Source organism: Nothobranchius furzeri, chromosome 9 (assembly GCF_043380555.1).
Source record: "Nothobranchius furzeri strain GRZ-AD chromosome 9, NfurGRZ-RIMD1, whole genome shotgun sequence".
Lineage (NCBI taxonomy): Eukaryota > Metazoa > Chordata > Actinopteri > Cyprinodontiformes > Nothobranchiidae > Nothobranchius > Nothobranchius furzeri.
In genome coordinates this window covers 60889564-60903684 of record NC_091749.1, presented here as the reverse complement: position 1 = coordinate 60903684, position 14121 = coordinate 60889564, and the positions used below count along the sequence as shown (strand labels likewise).

General features: G+C 40.8%; 1 protein-coding gene across 2 annotated transcripts in view; it reads right to left on the bottom strand.

The window, feature by feature from the left end:
• Positions 1-12745, bottom strand: part of sbf2 (SET binding factor 2) — a 145981-nt gene extending 133236 nt beyond the window's left edge. For both annotated transcript variants that reach the window (XM_070555014.1, XM_070555015.1), the window contains exon 1: positions 12556-12745. In XM_070555014.1, the coding sequence (XP_070411115.1) occupies positions 12556-12730 (175 nt within the window). In that variant the 5' untranslated portion in view covers positions 12731-12745. The remainder of the gene's footprint in view (positions 1-12555) is intronic.
• Between the last annotated feature and the right edge of the window lie 1376 nt (positions 12746-14121).

The following is a 14121-nucleotide window of genomic DNA, read 5'->3' as shown; positions in this document are numbered from 1 at the left end:
ACTTTTTTTCCCTTTAGTCTTTAAAATACCAATATTTGCCCATAACTTCTTATTTTTTGTCTGTTTGATGTCATCATTTAAAAATATTAGATCAGATGAGTAGCCTTCTAATCAGATACCTTTTTACCCTTACTTGAGTAATAAACCCTATATCAGGAAAATATTGTCCTCGGTTTGTGTCCTTCCAGTGAGCTTTAAAGATTTGGGAAAATGTCATCAGGCAGTAATCATTGTTAAATTCATAATTATTCTCAGAGAGAGACCAACTCTTATCTGCCCCTGGGAGCCCCGTAATGCATAGCGTCATTTCAACATGGGGGTGTCCGCGACACGGTTTATATGCAGGTAGCGGCGCTGCGGCTGCTTTATGTAGCGACTTGTTGCATTCTCCCTCAACCCAAATCCTCGGATCACGCATTTTAGCTAAAACGCTAACATTAGCTTGCCTTGCGTTGACTGCAGAGTTGTGGGTGATGGTCACACAGATGTGTCATGTGATTTTAAGCGTTACTGCCTTTCACAGACACTTTTTCTGCACGTGATGCAAACAGGATAGCCGTCTTCTATCAACTGTCCCTCGGCATTTTTCAAATATCCAAAAGATGCCCGTACTTCCAACTTTGTCTTCTTTGAGGGATAAAAAATGTCCTGAGCGTTGCCGTCTCCTCCTTTGGCCATTATTTCAGCTTAAGCTTCAAGAAAGTTTTGGTTGTAAACAACAAAGTGCGCATGTGCTGCCGGCAACTTCAGCAGCTGATACGGTGGCTGGTAAGGGTCACCGCGCCTACACCGCAGCCAAGGTAAACCCACCGAGATAATATAGTTTTTTTTTAAACAAGACGGTTATTATTACTGTCAACTTTTTTACCGGGGTTTACCGCTACACCGGTTACCGTGACAACCCTACTTGTTACCTGTATTAATGGCACCTGTTGGAACTACTTATCAGTATAAAAGACACCTGTCCACAACCTCTAACAGTCACATTTAAAACTCAGCTATGGCCAAGACCAAAGAGCTGTCAAAGGACACGGAAAACACGATTGTAGACCTGCACCAGGCCAGGAAGACTGAATCTGCAATAGGTCAGCAGCTTGATGTGAAGAAATCAACTGTGGGAGCAAAAGTGAAAGGCATACAAGACCACTGATAATCTCACTTGATCAGGGGCTCCACACAAGATCTCACTTTGTGGGGTCAAAATGATCACAACAGCAGTGAACAAAAATCCCAGAACTACATGGGGGACCTAGCGAATGACCTGCAGCGAGCTGGAAGCAAAGTTACAAAGGCCACCATCAGTAACACACCTCAGTGCCAGGGACTCAAATCCTGCAGTGCCAGATGTGCAGGCCCGTCTGAAGTTTGCTAGAGAGCATTTGGATGATCCAGAACAGGATTGGGAGAATGTCATACGGTCAAATGAAACTAAAACAGAACTTTATGGTAAAATCTTTACTTGTCAGGTTTGGAGGGACAAAAATGCTGAGTTGCATCCAAAAAACACCATACCTACTGTAAAGCATGGGGGTGGAAACATGACACGTCTCTAAATAAAGTAAAATTTTCTAGTGCAGAGTGGAGATAACCCATAGAACCACTGATTTGATCTCATTTCAGAGAAAAATTGCACAGGTTAGATGCACCTAATTTATAAAATTACTAACAAACTTAGGAATCTGTTTCTTTGCTGCACTGTTCTGGTGCTGAGAATATCACTAATGCGGATCAAAGGAGATACACGGATGAATGCACCTCTTATTTATCATTTGGAAACTACATTTCCTGCAGCTGGCAGAGGCAGAGATTGTTTCTATTGATGCACGGAATTTACAGAATCATTTTAAATTTTAATAGGGGAAGACTGCAGGAGGGAGCGGTAAAATACAGGGGGTCCCCAGCAAAAACAAGAAACTTTATGAATCTGATGAAACCCTCTGGTTTTCCATCAGGCAGTCACGGGGCAGCTCCAACGACCCAGTGGCTGTGCTGGGTCAATGTTATCGAGCCCAGTCCGGCTCGGCAGAGGGTGAACGAGCCGAGGCGACGTCGTGCTCTGCTTAAGAAGAGGTGTTATTTTCCCGCTTCAGAAGAAGTGTTTTTACGCTTTCTCCGAGACATGTCACGTCGCTAAGTTGTTAACGCCGCGTGCTAACACGTCAATAGTGCAGCGTAGCCTGCTGGAGGTTTTAAGGGTTCAGATGAAAACACCCGACCTCTCAGGCTGCTCACACATCGATCTTAAGTTGTCGCTGTTGCGCTCACGCCGTAATACAGTATTAGATGCGGTTAAAATCAGACATGAAAAAATAAATTTTACATGAATAAGTGATGCTTAGCTTGGTGGGGGGAGGAAAACCTGGCCTAATAAGCACTGGAGGAAACCCTGTCAAGATCGTCAACACTCGATTATCTTAATGCTATTGAAACATGTAAACCAAAATGCATTATATCCACTGCTACCTTTCTAATTTTAAACTCAGTAACTTATGCTGTAACTTCACCCTGAACTGCCTGCTCCTCCTTGCTGCCTGCCGGCTGTGATCACAAACGACAACATAGTAGTTCCCGCTGCTTTCTCGGGAAACAGCTAAAAAAAAAATCAAAACTTGGGATCTTGTAGGTGTGGCGGTGGGATTTCAGCCGTGGCGGGCCGCCACGGCTACGCCAATGTAAGGGAAACCCTGCCCTCTTCTGCCATCAAAATGGCCTTAGTTCTACATGACATAGAATACCCAAGTTGTTGGAAACATTCATTAGATGTGTTGTTCCATATTGACAAGACAGCATCACACAATTGCTGATCATCCATGATGTGACTCTCCAGTTCCACCATATCTAAAGGGTTTTAGACTAGACTGAGTTCTAGTGACTGCAGAGGCTGTTGGGGTGGTTATTTGAACTAGGACTGGACAGTAATTCAATATTGATATATCTATTGATAGACGTGTGGATCTGCTTATTTTCTGATCAAAAGTTCTTTTTTTTTGTTCGTTATTTTTACCAACAAAAAAACTGCCACAATTGACATTACCCCCTCGACACTTTCATTTTGTAAATAATAATTAAATATTCAATACCATTTAGTTTTCATTTATTTTATTTAATATTCAAAGTGCCCCAGCAACATATAAACATGCAACAAACCACTTTCACTTAAAGTAGGAATAATTCACCTGCAGTGACCCGAACGCATTGTCTCACACCTTGCTTCTGCTCCCCGTAAACCTAAACTGTTTCACCTGTTTGTCTGTAATCGAGTGTGAAGTATCTAAGGAGACTTGCTGAAGAGGCTGTAATCATGAGGTTCTGGACTTTAAACAGACTAGTGGCTGTTTCAATGTTCTTCTAGAGGATACATTTGCGCTTCACAACCACACTGGTGACTGGAACAACAGGTGTTACTCAGCCAAAGTTTTCAAATCAGGGAACGTTTCTCCGAATGAAATAACCAGAAGTAAACAACAAGACTCTCTGAAAGAAGAGTGTCCAGAGCTGGAAGGCACTCGCTTCAGTGACTGGAAATCCTACCGAGTCCCGCATGCTCTATTGTGCACCAGTGGCTCTCCTGCACTGGTCTGTGTATGATGAATAGTCCACAGACGCACTCGGAGCTCCTGTCCGCTGCTCTTCAGCACGTCATCAAAATGCGTTGAGAATGGTGTCCAGGTGTGAGATAGGAATGCTTGGATGGGAATCGTTACTGATTGTTACTTCTGCAATGTACTTCATGTGTGTAACTATTAAAACGTTGGCGCACCTGCATAAATCGGAATGTGGATTGCAATTTGTCAAAATGACGGAAAACCTTCCGATTTTTCCGTCACCGTAAAAAAAAATGGTCAAGTACAGAAAATATCTGCTTAATTTAACTCTTGGATGCGATAGAAAAAAATTGGTCAATATAAATGTAGATAAAACATTTCCTTTGGTTTTCATTACAGCTAATTAAGATTCAATGCTGAATTTGTTATCAAGATCTAGATACGATAGTCCCACCATGACCCATCAGAACAATGAAAAGGTCAGTCTGTTCAAGCAAAAGCAATGACGTAGTGCTTTACAACACACTGAATGTAACCTTACACTTACTCCTAAAATGTTATGACTAAAACTGTTTCCTGCCGCGAACTTTGACATTATTTGCATTACCACAAAAAATCAGAGTGCTCTGATTGTATGGCGCCTTATCGACAGATGTGACTGGAGTAACAGAAGCCTGTGGACTTTCCCTCCGTATCAGATTTGAACTAAAACAAAGAGGAAGGAACTCATCTAGGTGATTGGGATGCTTCTCGAACGCCTGAGGCAAACCAAGCTGCCAAATGACAAGCTACAAAGAAAACAATGGCTAGAGGTAGTTCATCTAAAATGTAAAACAAGAGTGAAACGCCTCCACGGAAGTACAGTCAAACACGTTTTAACACAGGAAATCTGTTGGTAGTGAAATCATCTCAGGAAAAGCAAAAAGCAAAGAAACAGATTAAACAGATAAACTAAAATTACCACTACTTCTACTTTCTTCTTCTTTCCATAATTTCAGGTTTTCAAACGAGAAATGAAATGTTAAGCATGTGATTATATTAACATAAAACACCAGAGAGACTTCTCTGTACTTTATAGCACATACATTTATGCACGTATAGATGAATTCAGAGATTTACAAGGAAAAATGTGTCTCGTCTAGATACTTAGAAATGCAGAATAAACAACCACTTCCTGTCATGCTTATTTTTGTATAGACTGTTTTTTTTTGTTTTTTGCTTCTTGTCACAATCGATAGAAAAAGACATGAAAAGAATGTTTGACATAACAACGAAGCCTAACATTTATGTGACAGAAATTTTTAAAAGTTAAAGTCTTTCAAAGATGTTAGTTAATAATAACATAGTAATACTGTTATTTACACACAGGTGTAGCTTGTTGACTAGCAGCAAGAATATCCAGCTTCTGGCAGCTTTCTAGGACTGATCTAAGTGAGATCAAGTCCACCACTAACTGTAAACACCACTAACCAGTATACTTGGTGGGAAAACAAATATTTTATGGTCCAATGCAAGAAAACAGCACAAAATATAGCAGAGGTTTGTCCCCAAAATTGTTTAGATTTATCACTCTTAATTAAAAAAATGTTCGGAATGTAGCTATATTTAATCAGTCAGTCGATAAATCGCCAATTAGGAGGAGGTCAACACAATTCCATTTCAATTAAAAGTACTTATACACCTCATCACTTTTTAAAGACAGCTTTTTTTCTCCTTATTTTTCCAAACGTCTGTGCTGCTATACCGTATATGGTGACTTATAACTAATTTACAGAACAAGATTGCGTAAAATGTTTTTTCATGTCTCTTAACCCTCCCACTGTCCTAATGGGTGTGACCCCGCGAGGAAAGTTGACCATTGAGCAGGGTTGATGGTTTATCCCTTGGGTCCATGTGGCAGGGGTGAGGAGTGAGCACCACCTCACCCCTGCCATGTGGACCTCAAGGGATAAACCATCAATCCTGCTCAATGGTCAACTTTCCTCGCGGGGTCACCCATAAAGAGTGGGAGGGTTAAAGTTTTAACATAGTACAGCTATACCGTATTTTCCGGACTATAAGCCGCTACTTTTTCCCACGCTTTGAACCATGTGGCTTATAATGAGGTGCGGCTTTAGTCAACCAGAAAGGCTGGATGCTAGAAAGTCTAATGAAGGAAGGGTTAAAGGAGTGCTACGGAAAGCGCCCAGGAGGATTTTTTTCACAGTAAAACGGCGCTGCTTGTTTTCCCAGCTTCACCTCGGGATGATGACAGCAACACGGAGAGCGACTCTGACATCGCCAAAGAAAAGGTATGTGACGAAGCTCTTCTGAGGCTGTTCAACTCCGACACTGAAGAAGATGACTTCAGTGGTTTCAGTGCGCAGGAGGTCGATGAATAAACTAATCAATAACTTTTCTGTTTTGTTTGATACTGATCAGTTCAGGTACGTTCAGTTAAACTACGTTTTCAATTCAGTAGATATCTGCGGCTTTTAGCCCGGTGCGGCTTATATTGAGGTGCTCTCTATAGTCCGAAAATTACTGTAAATATATTGTGGGGAAAAAATGAATAAAGTGGTTCTCTCGTATTTGTCTAAAAACTTCTGCCAACAACACAGCTCGGACTAAAAACAACTATTGGACTATCCAGTTGTCTGTCTCACCGAATCACCGCACTTCCCTCTGTCCTTCACTCATAACGCACTCAAATATTTACCACTGGTGTGAGAGGCTCACAGCTCAGTAATAGAATGAGAAACAGCCGGCTGCTACCACTTCAAATTTAGGACAAACTACCAGAGTCTCAAAAAGAAAAACACAATTTGAAGTCACGGACAACAAAAGATGTTTGGACCTAGAAATTGGCGACTATTGTTTTGCACTCTCTCGTTTCTTCTGACAATGATGGTTTCCAGTTCCATCAGACGTGTCCCGTGCAGGGATGGCACCCGACGGGAGGGTTGAGTGTTCTGTGTCATTGTTTGCTTTTAAATGCTAGCTTGTTTTGAAGCTTTGCTATTGCAGCTTTAACATTATCCAAGTGGAGATCATCTGAGCAGACCAAGATTTGTTACATTCTTCTGTAACTAGCTGTTCTTATTTTGCATACCCTGGTTCAAAAATATGCCATTCCCTCCTCTTTCCAAAATAGAGCTTTATTTTATTCTTGCAGTTACCGTTTTTAGATCAGATTGACAAAACTGTATATTTTTGGTACAGTAAAACAGCTAAAATACTTAATGATAAAATTGCTGTTGTGACTTCATTCTTTCTAGAAGTTTGTGCATTTTTTTCCACTTAAATGAGAAATCTTCAGTTTATCTTGTTATGAAAGATAGGAATTTCATTGATGCAATCAGAAAATACTAAAATAAAAAGCACATTATTTACCAAAGTCTGTGAAATGCAGTTAACGGAAGGGCAGAAATCATCAGACCATTTTTGAAAAAAATAAATAAATAAAATAAATAGCAGGAGCCAAAAGACAGTTAAAACACTTAGACTAATTAAAAGGATCTGGTTCATGAAAATATGGACCCCCCACCAGAGCAAATCAACACAAGCTTGAGAAAACACTTAATGGCTTAAAATGTAACGTCTAAAGAAGAAGTTAGGAACTCAATTTTATAGGGTCAGACGTTAAGACCAATCGCAGAAGCACCCACATAATTACCATGTTTCTGTAGAGTTTGCAACACGATGAAACACCAATGAGTGAACAAATGCAGCAGACAAAACATGAACCGTGAACTTTCTGTTTAAGAGAGGACTGCATTTTTGCCAAGGCACTTTTCTTGTGAGTGTGCCAAGACAGCCAACATGAAAAATAAAACAAACACTCTTTGAGAAGTCCTAACAGAAAGTCAATTCATAAAAGCTCCACAGTACAAAACCAGGAGTGAACTCATTCTTGGTACAACTATTAAAAGAATGCTCTGATGACATTTAATAATTTGTGGCCAAACTGGTTAACAACCCCACATCTAAGGCATTATTCAGGCCTCATCAAGCACGAGTTTTAGGACAAGCATCATAATGTAGTCAAAAAATATCTTCAAATGGAAGAATTTAGCTCCTTTACAATGCTTATTTTTTTTATTATTCTGCAGAAAGTTGCACAAGCAAATCCTATAATCCAGACCATGAAGTCACACGTAGAGTCTGGAAAACTCATTCCAAAAGCAGTTTGATTCAAGAGAAGGTGAAAATATCCATTAAATAAACCATGGGCAGATTTGTTTTTAACATGGAAAACTCTAATTTATAATGCAAAGTACACCAGATTATAAATAAGGTTGTGCCAGTAAAGAAAAATAACACAGCCTATGGCAAAAGGGAGAATACAAAATACAATGTAGATTTAGTAGAGTCCATCAGTCAGCATCAGTGTTTTCACATTCCTACATTGTTCATGAACATAATTCCAAAGTTCATGGTTGGTGGATCATGACATGGGCCCCCTGGGAAGCAGGCCGGTCCGATTTCATGCTGAACCATCTTACCTCACAGGTCTTAGGGCCTGTTGCCACGCTCACCTCTGCATCTCAATTTCACATATTTGAAACCTTTAAATAACAAACTGTTAATTCAATCTATTTAACCCCCAACAACGAACTACAAAGGTGAGAAACTTCCCTCCTCAACTATCTTTTGAAAGCCTGCTTTAAATGATTTCACTCCGCCCACCCGGCACAATCATTTCAACATGGTATTTCAACATCTTCCCCCCAAATTATCCTGAAAAGTACTGGGCTTACTTTCATCCACAAAGTCATATAGGTATAAATGAGAAGTGCAAAGAGCAAATGGTAAAAAATGGTGAAGCTATTTTAAGAAAATCCTGGAAAATAATGTGTGAAAATCAATTCTACACAGAAGTTAACTTAGTGTTTAGCTTCACAAGTTCAAGCCAACTCGATAGTTCCTGTTCTGATTCTTGCTAGACACCCTGAGATGTCTCCTCACCACGGAAAGTGTGAGGCATTGCTTTGAACTACGACCACACTGAACAGATTGCATGCTAATTAGCATCTCCAACTGATCAATCCATAGTAATCTAACAATAAGAAGTGGGTCAGGCCACTGGAGCAACAGTCAGCGAAGAGCAGGAGCCACGTAGGGAATCCTGGTTTGAGTTAATGAGCAAGATGGACAGGGAGGAAAATAAAATCTGTTGTCTAGACGACCAACTGCGTATCACTGTAGCTTGCGCGACTTCAATGATCCAAATTAATTAAGTAAAGGTATCACCCTAAATAGCCTTATTTTTCAAATCTAAACAATATTCCATTCTCTCACAAAGTGGTGCATGTTTGGAAATCTGTGACTTATAGCAACATCTATCACACTTGGATTTAATAAATTATGGCAAACGTGCATTCCCAGTTAGGAATTTGGGACTGTTTTATCCTTCTGTGAGGTTTGGATTTAGATGTGACCTACGTGTGTGACATCACCAGAAAGAATCAGCTTGTAACGGCAGAACTTCGTATATTTAAAGCTGTTATAGCAAATCTTCAAACAAGTTAGGTTTTCAATGTAAACACGGTCACAGAACACTCAACCCTCCGATCAGGTATCTTCCCTGAGACGTTTCTGTCAGAACTGGAAACCCACGATGCTGGACGAAATGAGACAGTGCTAAACACCAGTCGCTGTTTTCTAGGTCCAAAAGTCTTTTGTTGTCTGTGACCAAACGGCGTTTTACTTTTCGGGACTCTGGTAGTTTGTCCTAAAGTTGAAGTGGTAGAAGCCAGCTCTTTCTCCTTCTCTGATATTATTTAGTTGAGAACCTCTCACACCAGTGGTGTTCTGTTGCAAAACAGGAGTGTGTAATGTATGGAGGATCCAGGGAAGTGCGACGGTTCAACGAGACCGAAAACCAGATGGTAGTTGCTTTCGGTTTGAAACTGAGGTTTTTAGAAAAATGTGTGAGAACCACTTTATTTTTTTTTCCATTTAATTTAAATGTGTGGTTTGCTCATTTAATCAATACATTTGAAGAAGTCTCTAGTAGGAAATGAATGCCTTGTAAGTAATTCTCAGGGGGCAAAAAACACTGGTGCGCCATTTCCGGTAACTAGAAGTGAGCCACATCACAGCTGTGCTTCAGCCAGCAGGTTTTGGAGTCTTGAAATTTGAACATCTCACCCCGGATTATATAACAGCAACACGACTACCAATGACTTGCAACGTGGAGGCTTAATCTCCACAAATAACATATGCCTGGGTGAGATTCTACCATTGGGTGGAGTTGCTATTGCTAACAGTTAGCTTATGCTAAGCGAGACTTTGCTGTTTCCTGGACGTTAAACCAACAACAGCCTTCCTTACTGCAAGTTAAGCCTGGGGCATACAGAAGACAGATGCGCTGCGCCACGGAAGTGATGCAGGTTTAGTCAAATGGTCACACTGGAATTGCTACACCGCTGAAAAATTGCACGATAGTCACAACATCACGCGGGACTTGAGAACAGGAAGCGGAAAGTGACTCTTTTGTTTATATGTGATCAGACTTGCTGTCATGTTTTGTGAGACTCAAATTATTTAAAAATAGGTAAGTACGCTATTTATTAGAATATTTTAAGATCAATAGTACTTTAAAGCTTTAAAGCTCCTCATCCATGTTTTGGCGGTTGGGTTTGTGAAGTGTAGCCGTTCCGCGTCATAATGTCTGTTGTAAAGTACTCCACAATGTTGTAAACAGCTGCGCTTGAAATAGAACTGGCGCCTATCTTCAGCGCCACCGTGCGGACCGGCGTTGCTGGGACGTGGCGTTGCGCTCTCCGTGTAGCCACTTTCAGTAACCATAATGGTTTCTTTTTAAAATGACAGCGCAGGCGTGACGTGGCACAGCGCATCTGTCTTCTGTGTGGGCCAGGCTCTAAGATGGGTGAGTCTAAAGGCTGATTCATGCTTCTCCGTCTGCGTCAGTGCGGAGATACGCAACGCCACTATCCGTCCTTGCATAGGGCCCCGGCAGGCATGCAAGTACGTACGGAGTCGAGCCCACTTTTTTAAACATCCGTCGAACGAGACAATGAACGCAAGCTTGTGATTGGCCAGGGCACCGCTGTCGTCTACACCGCTGCCATTGCGCCCTCAAAAACATAAACAGAGCCGAGGATAACTAGCGGCAGACACAGAGAAGCTTGAAGAATACCTCTCGAAAAAAACTCTTAACATATGAACGTTTAATTCCCCGTAACTCGATGAGTGAAAAGATGCGCAGCAAGTGTTTCATTTGTGGACGGAAATGACAGGAAACGTGGGTTTAGAGGTGGTGAGCGCATGAAGAGGTGGAGGAGAATGAGAGACAAATTTGTCTGTGTTAAAAAGTCTCTTATATACAAAAAACACAATATAAACACACTATCTTGGACCGGATACGTGACAGGATGCCACAGATCAGCGCTACGCCCTCTGTTGTCCTGCCAGGGAATTGCTTTGCAACACTCTCCAGGAGACAGAGAAGTATGAGAGCAAAACGCTTCTGTCAGTCCATGCGTGTCTGTCCTTGCGGAGCTGATGGAGAAGCATGAATGAGCCTTAAGAATGTTAAGTGACAGTGTGACATAGATCTGTCAGGCTTTTCAAATCCTAGAGTTTCAAACATCTATTTTCTATCACAAGCTAATGCAGGAGGTAGGTGTGGGAGACGATTTTCATGTTCAGCTTGCATAAAACAGAGTGACAGATTATAATCATAAAAAAGATTTAAAAAATGTTTTTTCAGTGTTTTACAGCTTTAATCGCCACAATACATTTATAGCTATACTATGTTAGAACATTGTTAAGAGGCATGAAACTATTTTTTAAGTGAATTTGTTTTCCAAATTTGCTATAGCAGCCATTCCTTTGTGGAGAGAGCAGAAGCTAAACAATCAAAATATCACTATCTTTTTTTCCCCAGCAGAGCCAGGAACATTTCATTCATGGTGCACAAAATGTTCATTTATCAGTTTGTGGTGAGGATGCATAGAGCGGATGAAAGACACTGTTTACCTATTGTGCATGCATGCTAGAGTGAATGAGAGGATTCAGCTGCTCTGGCTTCTCTAGCAGGACGGGTGCCACAAAAACTGGTTGTGAGCTTTAATATGTTCTCTTGCAACAAGTCAGTTCATAATCCATCTTTAAAAGTGCAAGATTGGTCATAAGTTGCAAAAGTTTATTCGAAATCACAGCCTGAACGTGCCAAAAAAGTGTTCATCTATTTATCTATGAATGACTAGAAGTGTGTACAAAGCTGTTTCCTGTCTTGGATGAAAGGAATGCGAGGCTGGACCTGAGGCACAACATAAGTGGAGGCATGAGGGGGCTTCCTGTCCCAGCTCCAGGGCTGAGCAGAACAACAGTGGAGAGGAGGGGTGAGGCGCAACTTTAGCACCACGATTGCTTTTCGTCGCTGCAGCTGCACAGCGTTACGCCCATCGTGATGAAGTTCGGCACTCTTCAGGAAAAATATAAACACACACACGGGGCTGGAGCAGGTAAAAATAGACCCAGATATAGGACATCCAAAAATGCAAAAAATAACCACGCAACAAAAACTGAAAGTATTTTGTCAACACGATCCTTTTAGACTAATTTGGTAAATCAGATGAGGAATGAATCAGATCAAAACACGTATGAACAAATGCAGAAGCAGTATTCAAGCGTGTTCCGTTAACTAGCACACCAGAAAAGGGGGAGTGCGAGCAACATGGACAGGATGTGACAGATTTTGTATTCCACAGAAAAAGTTTCCTTTAGTCATATTCAAATATCCCAACCCTGCCGAAAGAAACCACGGACTCGACATGAAATGTGTGCCTGTTGAGTAAACACGTGACCCCCGAATGGTTTAAAACATCTGGGCGGTTAATGGGAGAAAAACAAAGTGTTTCCAGGCTCGCCTTTAGCCGTGTGGCTAACGTTTATGCTAGGCGCAAAGCTAAGTAGCATTAACATCATCACAAACTGACCTCAGTTCAGCCTGCAAGCCCGCCCCGACAAAAGAAAACAAGCAAAAAATGAATAAACTCACCGGCTTTCTCCTGGTCATATCCAACGACAATGAAATAGTCCGCCAATCTAGCCATGTCTGCTGCTTTTCCCAACATATACCAACACAATTCAGCATTTTTCCTTCTTCCAGAGAACAGCCATGTTTGACAGAAGGAGTGCCAGTGCGCCTGCGCGCGGGAGCGGGATCCATCCATGGGCGTGGGCCCTGAAGTATACAAATACACAAAGTCTTCCTAGCAGCGTGTTTTTGGCAAAATAAATAAATAAATAAAAACAAAAAAAATGCAAGATCCTGTTATTTATTCTATCGCCAAACACACACTCACCACTCAGGAATACTACAAAATGTTCATATACTTACCGAGAGCAATGAAGTCTGGGATTTCTGCTTGAAACGGATAGAAATTGGATTAAATCTTGAATTTACATGATTCAAGATTCTGTAGGACATGAAATATTCTCATGGGAAAAAACACAGATAAATAATAATAATAATAATAATAATAATACATTTAAAATAGATGTTTGTCATTGTAGATAAAGATCAGCATAAATTGCTTACATGTGTTGTTTAGAGCATAGCACGTGCAAAGAGCAGCCCAGGGTCCATTCGTGGCACTTTGAGTGATTTTTTGTGGCCCCAAATTGCATTTCTAGAAAGTTTAATTTAGTCTTTCCAGCAGGTTGTTGCACTTTCAAATATTTTTTATGTTCAGATTTTTACCAATATGCTTATTTTTGACCTATTTTGTGAAGCAGCGTGGAAACAAACTACAATGAAATCTATTTTTGCATTTTATATGTTGAAAAAAATCTCATATTTATGGCCTGCAAAGACTATTAACTTGGCAATTCTGGCCCTGGTCTGGAAAAGTCTGGACACCCCTGGTTTAGAGTTAGGGTTGGGGTTACATTAAAAAAAATTACATAACCTCTGTTGAGTCCTGTTTTTTACAAACCAACAACGAATCATGCCTGTCACCACTACAGAGGAATATCCAACACACACACACACACACACACACACACACACACACACACACACACACACACACACACACACACACACTATTCTGTTTTTTTTTTTTTTACTTTCATTCTTTAAATTTTATTCTAGTACCACCAAAATGCATCATTCTTATTACTGGCAGACTTTATTTGGTTTGTTTTGAAGTTTGTGTGTTTTGACATCAAGTGTGGAGAACTGTAACCCCAGAGGCAAAATAACTGAACATCATTGAAAACAGGAAAAGTTGTCACAAGGTACAGCACGTGGAGATTAGCTAATGCGTGTGAGGCAAATAGACAAGCTGCCTTCACCTTCAACAAAAGCAGGAACACAGAAAGAGACTTCCTTACACGCCGGCTGTGTTTTCAGCGCCTTTCTAATTTCCTCACGTGTTGCTTTTAAAAGAAAATACAGACTGAGTAGTGGAAGAACTGGAATCCACAACAAAACACGAAAACGAGCACTTTTTCCTGTTGCATGTGTCTTCACAGAAGAATGATGGGAATTTGAGGCGACCCCATAAAGGGCACAACATGGGTTCATCACAGCTTACAATAATCATGAATCAGGCCCTTT